The sequence below is a fragment of the Phyllobates terribilis genome, unplaced genomic scaffold (genome assembly GCF_046119375.1).
Source record: "Phyllobates terribilis strain yellow unplaced genomic scaffold, ASM4611937v1 Scaffold_12__6_contigs__length_324123572, whole genome shotgun sequence".
NCBI classification, from domain to species: domain Eukaryota; kingdom Metazoa; phylum Chordata; class Amphibia; order Anura; family Dendrobatidae; genus Phyllobates; species Phyllobates terribilis.
Genome location: NW_027362772.1, coordinates 206,189,372 through 206,209,498, shown reverse-complemented (window position 1 = coordinate 206,209,498; position 20,127 = coordinate 206,189,372). Strand labels below are relative to the sequence as shown.

Sequence of the window (20,127 nt, the reverse complement as noted above, 5' to 3'; positions counted from 1 at the left end):
CTCGGTCCTGGACTCAAGTCAATGGTGCAGTTGTGGTACCCGTCCTCACGTTCCTCCAACCAGCATCCCAAGTGCCTACGGAGCAACAGGTAGAGCTGGAAGAGCAGCCGGTCCAGGAGGCAGAAGACTCCACACAAGCAGAACAGGAGGATCAACCCTCTGCTTATAGTGAGCCTGCCGTACCCCTAGTGAGTCAAAGAGCCGGTAGACAGCTGCCCAGTTTACCCTTGACAGCACCTACACCCTGTAGTTCAGGGCTAGACAGTCAGCTCCGTAGGTCCACTAGGGTCACTAGAGGCCAATTGCCCGCACGTTGGAGGATTTGAAGTGTATAAATTGTTTTATTTGTGGTTACCTGTTTTTCTTGTTGTTTGTGTATAATTATGTGTTTCTAGTTATTTATAGGAGTCCTTGGTGGATTTACCGGGAATCCTTTGTGTATAGTTGGAGCGTAACCCAGGACGGACTAAAGACTGTTAAGGACTCGGGGCAGGACAGACCCCTACCTGGTTACGTCTCCCTGTTTTGGTGAAATGGACACCTTGCTTTTCTTCAAAGACTGCACCCGGTTGCGGACACGCCGTAACCATCTTTATGTGTTTTTCTTATTGTATTATTATTGTTTATACCTTGTTATGTTTTTCTAAAAATATGTTTAGTCCCGGAGTACTAAATTTCACTAGGGGGGAATGTGGCACCCCAGGGGTCTGGTTTCCACAGTAACGGCAATGTTATGTCTGAGAGCAGGTGGGAGGTCTCTTGGTCAGGGATCCTGTGCATGCCACACCTCCTGCCCAGTCCTGGGAGGGGAAGAACTTCCCCTATATAAACCTAGGGCTGAGGCAGGGTTAGTGAGTAGAGAAGAAGTAGAGACAGAGAAGAGAAGCAGATATAGGAAAGAACATCAGGAGCTCTGTGGGAGCAGTGCTACAAGGAGTCAGGGGCTGGCAGCTGCAGAGCTCGCCCTGACTGAGAAGTTATCACCGGACCCGGAGTCCGAGGTTGTGGGGACTAACTCCTATCCAGCAGCAGAAACCGACCGGCAGGGGATTGCAGGTCCTCTGGCCCAGAAACCCGAAGGCACGGTCACACGCGTGGGACCAGCACCGCCGTCGTGGAGCGGAAGCTACTAGAAGGCCCCGAGTCACCGGCCATACGGGTGAGCACCACACGGTACACTCAGGGACGTGGGCTACTTATACCCGCTTCTAGCAAGGTAGCCAGAAGAGTATCGTTAGTTTGGGAGGCCTACAACTCCGCCTGGCCAGGGGAGATCCCATCTGCTCAAGGACTGACCAGGCCCCAATCGCTAGCCAGTACTCCGGGAGGGTCTATCGTTGTCACCAGTAAAGACCCTGAACTACACCGTACCGTCTCTGAGTGGTTCCTGCTACCCCCATCATCCACGTCGGCTGCCCTGAGGCCATACCCCTCCCGTTGGGGGTTATACTATCACGCTGCACAATCCTACCACCGGCCTCAGCGGTCTGCCCTGCAGCAGCAGCTCCTTAGCTGTACTCAACGGGTGGCGTAGTCGTCCAACATCTACCGCTAATACAGCGCCACTTAGTCTGACTCCCTGGGCACGGACCGGATCACCGCCACGAGACTACAACCCTCAAGAGATCCGGCTCCAGGTAAGCTCCCGCATGCGCAACGCAGCGCGACACAGGCCCAGGGGCGCGTCATAATCATTAGGAAAAGCGAGCACCTGATGGGAGCTCAGCACCTCCCAGTCTCAGATTGGATGGCTGAGCTGGCAATCCAAACACAGACAGCTCAGCACGCCACTGCACCAGACTGGATGACTGAGCTGTCAATCACTGCATTCAAGACACACTGAGGGGTGGAATTGTGACAGCGACTCTTCAAAGCTTTTACACTACTTTTGTGGTGTAAAACCTTTGATGTACTGACCCCAAAATACACATAAATCTATTGATTGCCATATATTTTTTATTCATGTTCAGCTCAAAAGCATAAAACACTTTTTATCTTTAGTAAAAAAAAAAATTTGTGTCAGTGCATTCCATGACCCAAAGCATTTTTTCGGTCTACGATGCCATATTAGGGTCAGTGTTGGACTCGAAATTTTCTCCATCTTTAGCAATTTTATATATGGCCAGACGCGTCTGCTCTGACGACCGCACCTTCCTACTGGAGGGGGCTGTCATCACAGACTGACTTTCCAGTAGAGCACTGTCCCTCAACTCCAGTCCTCAAAACCCACCAACATCTCCCACCTCCAACTGGTTGTGATCTAGTGGCTTCTACAAATGTTCAGGCAACCATTGTAATGTATGCTGCACGATTATGGGTGCGTAACGCCAGAAACCCATCACTTTTTAACATGTTTCCTGGACAGATCTGCTTGTTTTAAGGATTTTCTAAATAATGGATTCTTCATTTAACCGGATGGTTGTGTCACACTCAATCCTCCCTTTCCTCATAGGGTCTGTGTTCCAGTTACCATTTTGGGGTACATACAACTGTTTACTTTTTGTTCTTGTTTTTGGGAGGCGGGATGAATAAAAACGCTGTTCTGTCTTTTTTATGGTATCCAGTATAAGGATAAATAGCATGATAATGGTACGTGCTGTTACAGATGTTTAGTTTTTTTTTTCATGTTTTATTACCTTATTCAATAATAAATCATTGCCTAATCGATTTTTTTTATTTCATTTACTGTTTTTAATATGACTATATGCTTTATTTGCTCGTTTTAATGGTCATCTGCACGGCATTCATTTTTATACATTATATCAGTTAATAAAATTTACAAGACCAAATACAGTTTCCTATGTTGTTAATGGCAATGTACCTGGAAAAATCTGATGCTGTGTGGTTGATCTGTATGGGATGTAATTTTTTTTCGCACCTCTAGACATGAATAGGCAATTCTCATCCAACATATGGAAGAGACTAGAACATGTTGACATTTTTTTCATGTGGACATTCAGTCCATGTAAAAAAAAAATAATTTGGCTGCTCAGATGATCAACATTGAGTGCTGTCAGTTTTTTCCATGGACAGCACTGGCCCGAAAAATGTAAACGTTGTCTTACATTGACCTGTAGCTTTTTAGGTCATGTGTTTGGTAGGGACCGATAGACTTGCAAGATTGCCATCTCCAGACAGGCACAGGAATACAGTCCACACCAGACATCTGTGATATAACAATCAGAAACCAGTTTTATTTTCTTCTCATGCAGAAAAAAACCCCAATATACGAACAATACAAAATAAAATCTTTGACCGCCGGGCTGTTAACTACACATGTAAATGCTAATTGAGGAGAACTGATCAGAGCGCACAGCGTCCCATCAAACAATTGCTTTATTCACAGCCGATCCCATGAGCACAGAGATCCATCACATTGTGAGCTCTCTGCCCTTTTATACCATACCTGAGCATTGCAGGTGAGCAGCCACAATCAACCCAAAACCTGGACTGGCTACTTGGAGCAGGGAAAAGCTCCCATCATTGAGTGAGGTGTACACGCCATCATGCACTTTTTCCACTGGTCATAGCCTTATATACAGTATAGTTTACATAGCTATTTATTTTTTTCAGGGAATAATTTTGATGTTAAAAACACATAAGAGTGAGACATGTGCGGCTCACCATGTAGTCTTATCCAGCTGAATGCTCCTCTTTAAAATAAATAAGTAAAATGGTAATACTTTACCTTCCAGAATTAAATTTCATTTTGAGCTCATATTTTTTTTCTAATCTCTTCCTAATTTTCAGCACAAAACCAGGAGAAAAAGATCAAATTGTTGTGGAAATGAAGCCTGACTCACCGGCTGAAGAATCTGTCCTTCTTCCAGGAGCACAAGACAAGAAGCAGACAGCGGACCAGGTGACTAAACGACACACCCGACACAAAAACCATGACACCAATATATATCCACGCCAGTAAATACAGGCCATGCCCCATGATGACAGCTGTAGTGCCTCTGATCACAGTGCCATCAGAGTTATAGTAATGTCGGCAAACTGCCCCGAGTGTCTGTCCGGTTCCTATAATATATTCTAATAGATGGTAAAGCCCTATTTCCATTTACATTTCCTATTTTCTTCCCCTCTGTGAACCAGTCACGTTATGAACTTCTACTGATACTAGAAGGCAAAAATGAAGGTTTCCAAGGCACCAGATAATCCTCAAACATTTTCTTTATTGCACCATATTAAAGACTCACACACATGATAAGTATTGCGACGTTTCAGCCGCAAAACGGCCTTTTTCAAGCCAAAATTCATGGAGAGAAAAAATAATCAACAGCAAAATGTTTTTTCTACCATTGAATTTTGGCTTGAAAAAGGCAGTTTATGTGGTCGAAACGTTGCCATACTTAAGTGTTTGAGTTTTTAATATGACGCAAATAAAGAAAATGTTTGAGGATTATGAGGCGCCTTGGAAACCTTCTCTTTCTCTACTATGGTGTGTGGTTGGATGGAGAGCCACTGCCAAGCAAGCACGGATAGTAGCAGTGGTGCGGGGAATCTGTCCATCTACAGGTACAAGGTCTCAGCTACTAAGCGACAAAGCTTAAACCGCTGTCCTGCATTGCACAGATAAGCCATAATGCGTCACTCTCCCTGTGCTATGACTGCAGAGGAATGAAACACTTACTGCTAGGTTCTCACTAAATCTGATCCCCAGGGATTCCAGAAGGAAGACACTTTGTGATCAATCCATTGTCAAGGGACCCTTCTAATAAATGGGAACTGTCCAAAGTGCAGAAACTCTCTGAAGTAGATTAAAGCCCCATTACGGCAAACCTCTTTTGCTATGTGGTTCCTGTCTGGAGATATCACTGATTAAAGTTACAAGCACTAACCGTGATCCCGCTCTGCCCCTGTGTCTCTGCTTCCCATCGCGTTTTCTCCTTGATTAGCCTTGTCAAATCAACCATCTTAACTATCATTATTAAAGATGTTTTCCAATATCAGAAAAAATAATGCTGCAGATTTCATCAGAACCAGCCTACTATCTAAATATATGGGGGCGACGCTTCTCTGACAGATGATATCGAGGGAACAAAAAGTTGACTTTCAATGGCCAGTCCTTTTGATTGGCCCCAAGCTAATCCGCTGCCAGGCTCATTTGGTAGCTGTTCTCTCATAGAAAGCACAGGAGCGCTGGGCCGAGCCAAGCCTTACGACGTGTAGTCAAGAGAGATAGTGGTTGGCCTAATAACAATCTAATGTGTATGGCCAGTTTAATGCCAAGAAAGAAGAGGAGAGCGGCACAAAATAATAAAAGACCCCTAACTCACATGATAAATATCCCATCACTCTGATGCTTCTCACTGGTTTTATATATTGTTCTGCAGCGGTGTGTGCCCAGCTACCCATATGACCACTGCAGCCCATCACTGGTGGTGATTAGCTGCAATATTTAAATAAATAATAAGCAGATTAATTCTCTTTTACTGACATGTATTTATGAAACACAAATTAAATGTGACCCTATGAAAACGTAAAAAGGTTCTCCAGAACCTAACAATTCATGGCCCATCCTTAGCATAGGTCATCAATACGAGATCGGACAGGGTCCTACTCTTGTCACCTCCACTAATTAACTCAAAACTGCTTCGGGAATGGACAGATATAAGTGATGTCTGATGCGAAACCCAGCAGCCCTGTGCGTTACTTAGTGGCCGCTGCCGTGTACTGAGCTTTATCTCCCACTCACTAAGCAGCTTATACATTTTCACTCTGGATTGATCTGATTATAATAGTGAATGATGGGTTTAACTCTTCTCTTTCAAGGAAAAATATATGGACCTAAGAAACTGAGTTGCCTGAAACTGTGTTATCAGACCCTGGAATGATTATTGTGGCATCCATGTTTATCTGCAAATGTGGATGATATGAATATCGTCATTCCACCAGAGACCTCCCCAACTAATCCACTGTCACAATGTAACTGCTGGCCAAACAATGCGAACACTTTGACTATACCCTCCGCTTCAACTGGACATGATCTTCAGACCGAATGATGATCCTTGTGGTCTCCACTAGTCCACATTGATCCTCTTTTCTCTGGCCATGTATGATGAGATCAGGACAATCAGTATAAACATGGTGCAGGCCTTCCCTGAAGCTCTGCATTTCATCTCGTACAACGAAGCAATGGACACATGTTGAGTCAGGTAATCCAGTGGCGGACTCTTGAGGATGATGTGATGTTCCCGCTCATTCATTCACTTCTCAGTAACTGAAAGTTTTTATTTTTTCAGAAAAAAATAATTAATGGTTTTATGGAGATGCTACATTCAAAAAGTTTTGGGAAAAAAAAATCTCCAAAAATTGATTCTTTTTTTGGGGCCTCTCAGACTAATACACAATGCACAATGATTGCATGTTTACATGACTGTATCTGAGAGGTTTATCTACATTGTGTTTTTTTTTATTCTTAATGGTATGCCAAAAATTTGATTCTGCTAGAAAGTAGGCAAACCTCCCAAAAGGTTTAAAAAAAAAATCATTATCAACATGAAAGTCCTAATAGATCATATATATGTATGTAGATGATATCGTATGTAGCTGTAGATGGGCAAATATTTGATTGACCGGAGACACCTTACACCCAAAATATGTAACCAACCCATATGCAGACATAGAGGTCTAGCTCCCACAAAGGACTCAGTGTCTACAATGTAAATAGATAATGGTGGCCTTATCTACAAATATAATGACTTCTTCGGAGATTGTAGCAGAGAATCAATCTATAACCAAATAGCACATATATATTTTTTCAGAAGAATAGTGATGATGTTTCCACTTGTCTGGAGAACCGCTATTAGGGTATGTGCACACAATGTCTTTTAAACTCAGGACACCCCACCAAGTTTTATAAGTGGAACCATTTTTGGGGGGGACGTTTTGGAAAGCTACAAAAGATGCCACGTGTCTTTTGTCTGTCTTTTTGGGGTCCCCATACACTTCTTTATTTAATTTGTGACGTCTTCCAAGTGGAAGCCACCTGAAGTATGGTCAGGTCACTTTTTTTTAACCCGCTAAGTTTCTCTTGAAAGCTGAAGCGATCAAAAGACTGAACATATGAACAGCTAGCCATTTGGATATAGAGATTCATATGATCAATCTTTTGAGCTTTTTAAGGCACTTTTTTCAAACGGGTTTCAGAGTGGACCTATCTGAAAAAGAAGGGGTGTGCACATACCCTTCCTGGTAACCTGGAGGCAGAGTTTAGCACAAAGTAGAGTTTTGCTCTGTCAGCTTTGGTAAAGTTTATCACTGGTAACGTGCACTGACAATCCTACTACTGTCACTTCATCTTCTCATTCAGAATTTTCTACATTATCATTTCAATATTGGCTGGAACTGATAGGCCATTACATTACATTACATATAGGCATAACACCTCAGGGCAGGAAGGGGCACTATTCAATCTCCCTAGAAGAGCACATGACTATACATTACAGGGTCTCTTCTACAGATGTTACTACTTTGTATCATGTTGAAAAAAGACTATATATATAAATATATATACTTATATATTTGCATTGGTTTGTGTGTACATTTGAGGAATCTAATAGTGCTTTGCCTATGTTTTTTATGTATGTGAAAATAAAGAATCAAATCCTAGATTGGCCTCGTTTTTGCTGCAGCTCCGTCTTCTCATATACCAGCAACATGTACAATAAACATTGTTTCACAGCAATTCTGTGGGGAATAAAGACAAATATAAGGCAAATTACAGTTATAGAATCAGCCATTGAGGGCACACCTGGTTCCTGCCTCTAAATATAGTCGATTATTATGGAGAGTTTATAGAAGTGCTAAGCAGGTCTTATACACATTGTTACTGTCACAATTCTCTATAAAGCCTGCAAAAAACAATGTACAAAACAATTCACCTAATCACATACAGTTATATGAAAAAGTTTGGGCACCCCTATTAATCTTAAGCTTAATGTTTTATAAAAATTGGTGTTTTTGCAACAGCTATTTCAGTTTGATATATGTAATAACTGTTGGACACAGTAATGTTTCTGACTTGAAATGAGGTTTATTGTACTAACAGAAAATGTGCAATCTGCATTCAAACAAAATTTGACAGGTGCATAAGTATGGGCACCTCACCAGAAAAGTGACATTAATATTTAGTAGATCCTCCTTTTGCAAAAATAACAGCCTCTAGTCGCTTCCTGTAGCTTTTAATGAGTTCCTGGATCCTGGATGAAGGTATTTTTGACCATTCCTCTTTACAAAACAATTCCAGTTCAGTTAAGTTTGATGGTCGCCGAGCATGGACAGCCCTCTTCAAATAATCCCACAGATGTTCAATGATATTCAGGTCTTGAGACTGGGATGGCCATTCCAGAACATTGTAATTGTTCCTCTGCATGAATGCCTGAGTAGATTTGGAGCGGTGTTTTGGATCATTGTCTTGCTGAAAGATCCATCCTCTGCATAACTTCAACTTTATCACTGATTCTTGAACATTATTGTCAAGAATCTGCTGATACTGTGTGGAATCTATGCGTCCCTCAACTTTAACAAGATTCCCGATGCCGGCATTGGCCACACAGCCCCAAAGCATGATGGAACCTCCACCAAATTTTACTGTGGGTAGCAAGTGTTTTTCTTGGAATGCTGTGTTTTTTTGCCGCCATGCATAACACCTTTTTGTATGACCAAACAACTCAATCTTGGTTTCATCAGTCCACAGGACCTTCTTCCAAAAAGAAATTGGCTTCTCCAAATGTGCTTTTGCATACCTCAGCCGACTCTGTTTGTGGCGTGCTTGCAGAAACGGCTTCTTTCGCATCACTCTCCCATACAGCTTCTCCTTGTGCAAAGTGCGTTGTATAGTTGACCAATGCACAGTGACACCATCTGCAGCAAGTTGATACTGCAGCTCTCTGGAGGTGGTCTGAGGATTGTCCTTGACTGATTTCACCATTCTTCTTCTCTGCCTTTCTGATGTTTTTCTTGGCCTGCCACTTCTGGCCTTAACAAGAACTGTCCCTGTGTTCTTCCATTTCCTTACTATGTTCCTCACAGTAACTAAGAGGTTAAATCTCTGAGACAGCTTTTTGTATCCTTCCCCTGAACAACTATGTTGAATAATCTTTGTTTTCAGATCATTTGACAGTTGTTTTGAGGAGCCCATGATGCCACTCTTCAGAGGAGATTCAAACAGGAGAACAACTTGCAAGTGGCCACTTTAAGTAGCTTTTCTCATGATTGCTTACACCTGGATATGAAGTTCAAAGCTCAATGAGGTTACAAAACCAAAAAAAGTGCTTTTGTAAGTCATTAAAAAGTAGGTAGGAGTATTTAAAACAAGAAAATGATAAGGGTGCCCATACTTATGCACCTGTCAAATTTTGTTTGAATGCAGATTGCACATTTTCTGTTAGTACAATAAACCTCATTTCAAGGCAGAATCATTACTGTGTCCAACAGTTATTACATATATCAAACTGAAATAGCTGTTGCAAAACCACAAATTTTTCTAAAACATTAAGCTTAAGATTAATAGGGGTGCCCAAACTTTTTCATATAACTGTATGTGTTAGAGTCTGAGATAAATATCTCAGGAGACTTCCAGAGTTGACAATCTGTGGTCTGGGTGCAGTGCACGGAGTATGCACTGGTCTGGCTTCCTGGTCAAATACAGTTAGGTCCATATATATTTGGACAGAGACAACATTTTTCTAATTTTGGTTCTAGACATTACCACAATGAATTTTAAACAAAACAATTCAGATGCAGTTGAAGTTCAGACTTTCAGCTTTCATTTGAGGGTATCCACATTAAAATTGGATGAAGGGTTTAGGAGTTTCAGCTCCTTAACATGTGCCACCCTGTTTTTAAAGGGACCAAAAGTAATTGGACAGATTAAATAATTGTAAATAAAATGTTCATTTCTAGTACTTGGTTGAAAACCCTTTGTTGGCAATGACTGCCTGAAGTCTTGAACTCATGGACATCACCAGACGCTGTTTCCTCCTTTTTGATGCTCTGCCAGGCCTTCACTGTGGTGGTTTTCAGTTGCTGTTTGTTTGTGGGCCTTTCTGTCTGAAGTTTAGTCTTTAACAAGTGAAATGCATGCTCAATTGGGTTGAGATCACTTGGCCATTCAAGAATATTCCACTTCTTTGCTTTAATAAACTCCTGGGTTGCTTTGGCTTTATGTTTTGGGTCATTGTCCATCTGTAGTATGAAACGACGACCAATCAGTTTGGCTGCATTTGGCTGGATCTGAGCACACAGTATGGCTCTGAATACATCAGAATTCATTCGGCTGCTTCTGTCCTGTGTCACATCATCAATAAACACTAGTGACCCAGTGCCACTGGCAGCCATGCATGCCCAAGCCATCACACTGCCTCCACCGTGTTTTACAGATGATGTGGTATGCTTTGGATCATGAGCTGTACCACGCCTTCGCCATACTTTTCTCTTTCCATCATTTTGGTAGAGGTTGATCTTGGTTTCATCTGTCCAAAGAATGTTCTTCCAGAACTGTGCTGGCTTTTTTAGATGCTTTTTAGCAAAGTCCAGTCTAGCCTTTTTATTCTTGATGCTTATGAGTGGCTTGCACTGTGCAGTGAACCCTCTGTATTTACTTTCATGCAGTCTTCTCTTTACGGTAGTTTTGGATATTGATACGCCTACCTCCTGGTGAGTGTTGTTCACTTGGTTGGCTATTGTGAAGGAGTTTCTCTTCACCATGGAGATTATTCTGCGATCATCCACCACTGTTGTCTTCCGTGGGCGCCCAGGTCTTTTTGCATTGATGAGTTCACCAGTGCTTTCTTTCTTTCTCAGGATGTACCGAACTGTAGATTTTGCCCCTCCTAATATTGTAGCAATTTCTCAGATGGGTTTTTTCTGTTTTTGCAGCTTAAGGATGGCTTGTTTCACCTGGATGGAGAGCTCCTTTGACCTCATGTTTAATTCACAGCAAAACCTTCCAAAGGCAAGCACCACACCTCAAATCAACTCCAGGCCTTTTATCTGCTTAATTGAGAATAACATAACGAAGGGATTGCCCACACCTGTCCATGAAATAGCCTTGGAGTCAATTGTCCAATTACTTTTGGTCCCTTTAAAAACAGGGTGGCACATGTTAAGGAGCTGAAACTCCTAAACCCTTCATCCAATTTTAATGTGGATACCCTCAAATGAAAGCTGAAAGTCTGAACTTCAACTGCATCTGAATTGTTTTGTTTAAAATTCATTGTGGTAATGTCTAGAACCAAAATTAGAAAAATGTTGTCTCTGTCCAAATATATATGGACCTAACTGTAGCTCTCAGTGGTCCAAAAGGGGATATTCTCCAACACCAAAGGAAAGTAGTTAAAAAGTAAAGTAAAGTGTAAAAAAAAAAAAAAAAAAAAAAAGTAGAAAGAAAAGTAGTAGATAAAAAAATTTGAGAATGTGCACATATTAAAAAGATAAAACCCATATCGTTTACACGTTTGCAGTAGAAAAAAAAATAAGATTGGCTATGATTAAGGGTTTTCCTACCCAAAATGCTTAAACATTATGGGTTTTCTTTTTAATATGTTCACATGCTCCCTATCTTTTTATCCTATATGATTAAAGGCTAAGTTTTAACTACTGTCCTTTGGAGCTGAAGAACGAAAACAAAATGTAACAAAGATGTATTATACATAAGAAGCAATGAAGAAAAAAATGTAAGAAACCTCTCTGAAAAATGAAAAACAAAAACACCCCATAATTCAGTAGTATAGAATACAGTTTTATGTACAAATATTAGCTAAATGAAAAAAAAGTACACTTAGGTTCCAGATGACTGCAAGATTTTTATATATATAAAATACAGTAGGTGAAATACCGTATTTTTCGGACTATAAGAAGCACCGGACAATAAGACGCACCTAGGTTTTAGAGGAGGAAAATAGAAAAAAAAAATTGAAGCAAGAAATGTGTTCATGATGCACTGTTATGGGGGAGGGGGTCTGCTGCTGACACTGTTATAGGGGTAATGTCACCCAATTCTGTTAATATCCCCCATCCTGGTATATATGGCCACCCTTCCTATTATATGTGGCCCCATCCCCATCCTGGTATGCATGCCACCTCCATTCCCATCATACTGCACACAAAAAATAAAGGATTCTACTCACATTCCTTCCCTCTGCTCCAGCGCTGTGTCCTGTTCTGCCAGCAGCTGATCTCACCGTGTGAGCCGCGCATGACGTCACTGCCATGCGCACTCACACGGTAAGATGAGCTTCCGGAATAGTCACTGTTCTCCATACCTAGGGTATAGATGTGGGGAGCAGAGACTTCATTCTCCTTAATAGCGGGCGCACACTGTAGTGGCTGGGCGATCGCATGTGCCCGCTATTCTATTAAAGAATTAGATCAAGTGTCCAAGTGCCCCAATATGTGTTTCACTCAGCTTCGTCAGGCTCATTCAGACTGCAGTTTTTAGAACTTACACTCACTAAAGTCTATGGGGCGGTTCACATGTCTATGTTTTTGTGGACATACTGGTCAGCACCAAGACAAGGAGAATGGTCCAATATTGATTTGAGTCGTGGATCAATTTGCCAATGCATGTCTATGGGTCCATGAAAAAAATCTGACAGAACTCAGATGCCATCCATGTGATGCCTATTTTTCACGTTCAGTTTTTGCATACGAGAAAAATCACTGAAGTCTGATGAGTTCCAAAGAGCTGAAATCTATACTACAGGTATGATATTGATAGTGGCTAATTGTCTTATAGGACTCTGTGTAGTTTACATCGAGCTTTGGGGGTGACAGACTTCCTTCATGGCTATGTGCCCACGATGCAGAAATGCTCTGGATTCTTCCTGAGCGTTTCTGCATCTTCCTGGCAGAAAAAACGCATGCGGATTGTACATGCGGATTGTACATGCGGATTGTACATGCGTTTTTCCTGCCAGGGACATGCGGATGTGACGCGTTCTTCACATGCATTTCCGCATGCGGGTTGACAAGCGCTTTACAAGCGATTTTAGCATCACTTGGAAAGTGCTTGACAACTTGGTCACACTATATAAATCCATGCAACCGGCATGGATTTATATAGTGTGACCCCAAAGAATGGTTAAAAATAAAAAAAAAAATCTATACTTACCTTCCGATGGCCCCCGCAGTCTTGCTTCACTCCGTCCTGGCTGCCGGCAGATCGCGGTACACTGAAGGACCTGCCGACGTCAGCATCGCGTGACCCGTCACATGACTATGACGTCAGCGCAGGACCTTCAGTCCACCGCGATCTGCCGACATGGGAGGACGAGCGCAGCTGGGGCCGTCAGAAGGTAAATATAATATTTATTTTTTATTTTATTCTTTTTTTTTTACAGGTTCTATGGTACTCGGGTCTGGATGAGAGTCTCCTCTTCTCCAGACGCAGATACCATCCGCACAGTGGAACGCATGGAATGGCCATCTACATATACAGTGATGCGTAATCCATGCGTTCCAGTGCAAGTCAATGGCGGCGAAAACGCAGCGCTTCCGCAAAATAATTGGTAGTGCTGCGTTTTTTTCCGCAATGATAATCCGCAGCGGAAATTTCCGCAGCATGTGCACAGCACATGCGGATTATCATTGGGGAACATGGCAGGCCTTCTACCATGCGTTTTTTAAGCGTTTATGCAGCGTTTTTGCCGCTGCGGAAACGCTTAAAAAACGCATCGTGGGCACACAGCCTAATTGTAATGAGATTACAGAATTTTTTTTTTTTTAAAGAAGCTTTGAGGTGCAGTCATTCTTTACCCTCCTAGACACAAGTCAAGTCTGCACAGAGGTCCAAACATACACATTTCACTTGGTGGATGAATCTGAGTTTCGCAGACCCCAGAGAGAAAGTGACCTACAAGAGTGCCTGCCACCCGCTGTCAAGTGTTTTGGGAGCGGCCCATAGTATAAGGCCATTTTACTGAATTCAATATTTTCATTGAAAAATAATAAGGTCGATGCCAATTTTTCACAATTGTATGATTCCATCATTGTGGTGAGAGACTGGGGAAGGTCCTTTTTGTTCCAGCTTTACTGTGCCCCAGAGTGCAAAGCGAGGTCCATAATGGCATGGTTGGGTGAGTTTGGTGTAGGGGGAACATGAATGGCTGCAAAGATGAATTGGAACTAGAGATAAGCAAATAAATTTGCAGGACCCTGGTCGTGTGTGCATCATGCCATAATGGTGATGTCACCTAAAGCCAGATAATCAAAACAAGACCCACAGATGCCGCTAAGTACAAGGCGGTTCTCCGGGCCCCTGTCCAGTGGCATCAATTCAGCAGGACCCTGGCACAGACTGCAGGTCAGTTGTTCATGGCCACTGTACCAGGGTCCTGCCAAATGATTCGGTTATCCCTAACTGGAACACCAGACATCCTTCATCATCACTGACTTAACAGTGCTTTTTTTAGACTGAGGCCACATTCACGTTCAGTATTTGGTCTGTATTTTACTTTGGAAGACAAAACCAGGAGTGGGTGATAAATACAGAAGTGGTGACGTGTTTCTATTATACTTTTCCTCTGATTGTTCCACTCCTGGTTTTGGCTTACAAATATTGATGTACAATACTGACCAAATACTGACGTGGCTTTAGAGCACAAATTCTCTGAAATATGGTGGAAAGCCTTTCCAGAACAGTAGAGACTGTGACAGTCGCAAAAGAAGACTCCATTTTGCATCAAAGTCAATGGGTGATAAGTGTCCGATATTCTGAATATGGTAATGTGCGATTGTTAGGACCTCCACAGATATACAGTGCGTTTCATTTATACTGTTTTTTTTTTAACCCTCCGTCACATACAATAGGCCTGACAGGCACATGTCTTTTACTTTCATTTCTCCTTCCTCACCAGATTGTGAGGAAATCCCCTCCCTCCAGGTAGTCTCCTGTCTCTAGCAGCTCTGTGAAACCTCATACCACAGTTGGATTGCAGAGCTTCAGGAGGACAGATATAACTGCGCTAATCTCTCAGGCTCATTGTATGTGAACACGTCACACTCAATAAAGGTTGGTATTTTATGTTTTTATTCATCACAATTGTTTATTTAGCTTGTTTTATGAATGTAACACAAATCAAAAACCTAGATCACATAGCAGAAAAGTATGCCCATGTGTCTGCATAATTAATAGCAACCTATAGTGTGACACATAAGCAGAAGGTATAAAAAATCTAATTTTTATTATATTAATATTTAAAACAGTAAAGAATACATAAAATGAGGGGAAGGGAACGACAAAGAAAAGGTCACCTGGGTAGACAGCTATAGTACATGATAAAGTCTCCACCAAAAATTGAATCATATGATACAGAGGTGTAGGGGAACTATACCACAATTAATCATCTAAATATAACTTAAAGTGCAAAGTGCTAATATGTAAACAAGATAAGAGAATGATTACAAAATAGTGAAATCTATGGATATAGTATCACAAAAGTACAGAGTAGATATAGTATCACAAGAATACAGGGTGGATAGAGGATAATGAAGCTGTACTAACCCAAGAGACCTGAATCCAACGCGCGTTTCGCCTGGGCTTTGACGAGGATATAGAGAGGAAGAGAGTGGGGTAATATTTATATGGGGTGCAGCCAATAGGGGAGGCAGAGGTTAATTGATACAGGAGTGTAAAATAAGTAAGCTGACATGGCGCCATGTATGTAGCCGGACATCGCTCCCCCACACTGAGCTGCAGATCATCAGAGCGCAGATCAGCTGGGGAAGCAGGAGGCCCGGCGTGCGTGTCAGGGTGAGACGCAGCACCGGAAGTTACGTGGTCTGCGTCATAAGGGGGAGGGGTTATGCGTTCCACCGTGGAACGCGGAAGGGGAGTGACGCGGTGCGCGTCATAAACAAGGAAGTGTGCGTTCCAAGCATGGACCGCAGCAGTGAGAGGCAGTGATAGAACAGAAAAAAACAGAGAGGAGAAAGAAAGAGATAAGTGAATAGTGAAACAGTGTGGGAATAGGATACATATGTGTAAGTGATATTGTGTATGTGGTGATAGAAAATAGGAAAGTTAATGGGGGAAAGATGATAATGAATGCATAATAAAAATGAAGAGGAAAATAAATAAAATTGAAAAAAATAAATAAGTGACAGGTGGTGATAAAAATAAGAAGAGATACATTGACAAGTAGGTAGTGAAAAAGAGTTGCCATATGACAAATAAAAAGTGATAAAGAGAGTGATATGTCAAGTGGGATGAGTGCAGTGAAGAACAATGAATACAATGGAAAATATCATACTAAAACCCAAAAGATTAATATGGGAAGAATAAGGGAGATCTGATTACCATAACTTTAAAGTGACAGTAGGTATATGTAGTCATGTAAAATACAAATGCACATACAGTAGTCACATATGATGCAGACATCAGTTAAATGGTTTATAAATGTCACTGTCCAGATATATTAATTTGTTGATTGAAGATTTCTATCCAAAGGGGCCGGTCGGTAAAGTGATGACTTGATAGCATGCCTCCCAAAAGATGTGGCTGGAAGTGGATAAAGACCAAAAGAAACCAAGGACGAAAGAACTATGAGGGTGAACAGACAAAAACAAGTAAGTACACCAACAGAGAAGTTAAAAACAATAAATATAAAAATATATACAGGTAAATCTACACGGACGAGTGATGTCACATATATCTCATACAGATCACTTAAACTACTTAGAGGGAAGAAGCAGAACTGTTAGTTTCGTTGAGGCCATAGGGGGTTATGGTGTTCAGTATGGTGATCCACCTCGCCTCTTATTGCGCCAAAATTTTTTTCAGTTCCCACCCCTAATCCCGGGGTAAACCCGATCTATGCCACTTACTTGAAGGCCAGACGTGTCACAATCATGAAATTGTTTAAAGTGTCGAGGGAGAGTTTTCAGCTGTTCTAGGTTGTCGACTTCTCTGGCTGGTCTAATGTCCAAGACATGTTCCCTGGTACGTCTCCATAATTCTCTTGAGGTGAGGCCAATATACATCTTGCCACAGGGGCATGTCGCACAGAAAATTACACCTGTGGTCGTGCAGCTGTCTTTTCCATATGATGGAAAGACTTGTACACGTAAACCTCTTGGGATTAGGTTTTCCTCTAAGTACTGTTCTCATGTAAATTTATTCCACCATGTCTTGAGACGACGGTGGTATAGAAATTTGAGAGAATTTTTTAAGGTCTGTGAAGTTCTAAAATCACTCGATGTGGATTGTGTGCCCTTCCCTTTAAAAACAGTGAGGGCCTGGCTATGCCAGGCTGCTTCTTTGGCAAGAAGATCCATGGGGAATGGAAAAGAACCTCTGTAATGATACAGGAATTAACACAAATCAAAAACCTAGATCACATAGCAGAAAAGTATGCCCATGTGTGTGCATAATTAATAGCAACCTATAGTGTGACACATAAGCAGAAGGTATAAAAAATCTAATTTTTATTATATTAATATTTAAAACCGTAAAGAATACATAAAATGAGGGGAAGGGAACGACAAAAAAAAGGTCACCTGGGTAGACAGCTATAGTACATAATAAAGTCTCCACCAAAAATTGAATCATATGATACACAGGTGTAGGGGAACTATACCACAATTAATCATCTAAATATAACTTAAAGTGCAAAGTGCTAATATGTAAACAAGATAAGAAAATGATTACAAAATAGTGAAATCTATGGATATAGTATCACAAAAGTACAGAGTAGATATAGTATCACAAGAATACAGGGTGGATATAGGATAATGAAGCTGTACTAACCCAAGAGACCTGAATCTCTTGGGTTCCCTAACACATATTCCTTCTCTTGCTTCAGATTGTCTGCTGAAATGGAGAGGAAAATGTACAATTTATCAAAAAACCTTGATGTTGAGGAAGTAACAAACATGCTGTTAGATGATGCAGACCCCACACTGAATAAGGATTTAGGAGAGGAAAGTGAGATTGATTCTCATGATGAGGTGGAAGTATGTGAAGTGGATTCTGAAACAGAGCAAGATGGTCACAGTGATGAGGATGAAGATGTAGAATCTTATTATATGGGAAAAGATAAAAAAAAAACAATGGAACAAGAAGCCACTCCAGAAAAAACGTAGGGAACCTCAAAACATTATTACTCACCTTCCTGCAGTTATAGGAACTGCAAGTAATGCAAAAACAGCAGTTGAATGCTGGAATAGTTTATTCACAGATGACATTCTGGACTCTATTGTCACATATACCAACCAATATATAGACATTATAAAGGACAAGTTCATCTGCAACAGAACCATCAAGGCCACAGATGAAATAGAACTGCATGCTTTTTTGGGATTATTATACCTTGCAGGAGCTTATAGGGCAAATAGACAAAGTTTGGAGGAACTTTGGAGTAAAGATGGGGATGCAGTTGAAAAATTTGGCCTTGTTATGTCCATAAACAGATTCAAGCTTCTAATTTGTTGCCTTCGGTTTGACGACAGAACTACCCGAACCGAATGTAAAACACATGACCGACTTGCTCCAATTCGTGATATATTCCAAAAATTTGTTGAAAACTGTAAAAAAAGCTATTGCCCTGGGGAGAATCTCACTATTGACGAAATGCTCCCTGGTTTTCGTGGTAAATGTGCCTTTCAGCAATATATTCCATCAAAGCCTAACAAATATGGAATAAAAATGTATGCCCTTGTTGATGCCAGTAAGACCTACACTTACAACCTGGAAGTTTATGCAGGAAAACAACCAGAAGGTCCTTACTGTGTCAGCAACAAACCCAGTGATGTTGTAAAAAGACTGGCTGAGCCCTTATTTGGATCGGGTCACAATATAACAGCTGACAATTGGTTTTCAAATTGTGATCTGATTGATTATCTGAAAATGGAGAAGCTTTCATATGTCAGAACTGTAAGAAAAAATAAAAAAGAATTGCCTACACAGTTTGTAAGTGTGAAAGGGAGACAACAGTACAGCAGTATGTTTGCATTCCATAATGGAAAGGTTTTGGTTTCCTATGTACCACAAGCAAAAAAAATTGCACTACTTCTATCAACATTTCATGATGATGATGCCATCGATCCTGGGACTGAGGCACAAAAAAAAACGGAGATAATTACATTTTATAATGCAACCAAAGGGGGTGTTGATACAGCTGATCAGATGTGCTCAACTTTCAACGTCAGCAGAAACACCAAACGCTGGCCAATGGTCATATTTTTTGCTATGTTGAATTTGGGTGGTATAAATTCACAAGTCATTTACCTTGAAAACAAGCTTGAACCACTCCGTAGACGATTCTATCTGAAAAAATTGGCCCATGAACTAGTGCTTGGAGAGCTACGCAGGAGAAGTATGAAAACAATCGGTATCCCCTCTCGCCTTCAAGTTCAGCTCAAAAGATTCCGCCCAGAAGATGATAGTGAAAATTCACCACCTGCACCACCTCCCAAAAGAAGGAGATGCACCACCTGCACCACGGAAAGCGGAATCAGAAGGCTTTCTAATTATGAATGTCACAAATGTCATAATGCACTCTGCCTGATACATGCAAAAATGATGTGTAATTCTTGCTCTTTGCTCTGCAAGTGTAATTTTTCTGGGGAAACTTCAGGATCTAATTCTGATTGAATATGTGTTTAATAGTACTTAAGGTACCTTAAAGTTAAGTTTGTTTCCATAAATTTTCTTTGTAGAGTTTTTTGACAGTCGAACTGGGGACTATTTGGCGGGAGTTTTGAAATGTTTGTATTTCAGAGTTATTAGTTTTATGTTAAGAAATGGGTTTTTTTTGCACCTGATTATGTGTAGTCTCTTTTATTACATCCCTATGAAGGTCACTGATCACTTTTAGAGCACTGAAATTGCAAACATTAGATATTATAGGTATTTTTCTAGCCTGCACATGACAGTCACATTGTATGTGAACTCGTTAGAACCGATATTGTATGTGACGGAGGGTTAAATCACTAACTAGAGATTTACCAGTGAAGAGAGGTCTCTGTTTTATGGATTTATATACCATAATAAGAGCGGTATGAACTAGTGTTTAAGAAGTGCCCTCCAGTGGCCGAAACTGGTCGTTTCCTATTATTCAGATTGTCAGTGGGGATGGGGGAGCAGGGTTGTCATAGGGTTACTCCCATTTGTAGAATTTA

At 41.2% G+C, this 20,127-nt stretch overlaps 1 protein-coding gene across 2 annotated transcripts in view; it reads left to right on the top strand.

The window, feature by feature from the left end:
* MCAM (melanoma cell adhesion molecule) overlaps positions 1 to 7,617 on the top strand; it is a 137,469-nt gene extending 129,852 nt beyond the window's left edge. For both annotated transcript variants that reach the window (XM_073656631.1, XM_073656630.1), the window contains 2 exons: positions 3,751 to 3,862; positions 5,779 to 7,617. In XM_073656631.1, the coding sequence (XP_073512732.1) occupies positions 3,751 to 3,862; positions 5,779 to 5,805 (139 nt within the window). In that variant the 3' untranslated portion in view covers positions 5,806 to 7,617. The remainder of the gene's footprint in view (positions 1 to 3,750; positions 3,863 to 5,778) is intronic.
* The last annotated feature ends 12,510 nt before the right edge of the window (positions 7,618 to 20,127 follow it).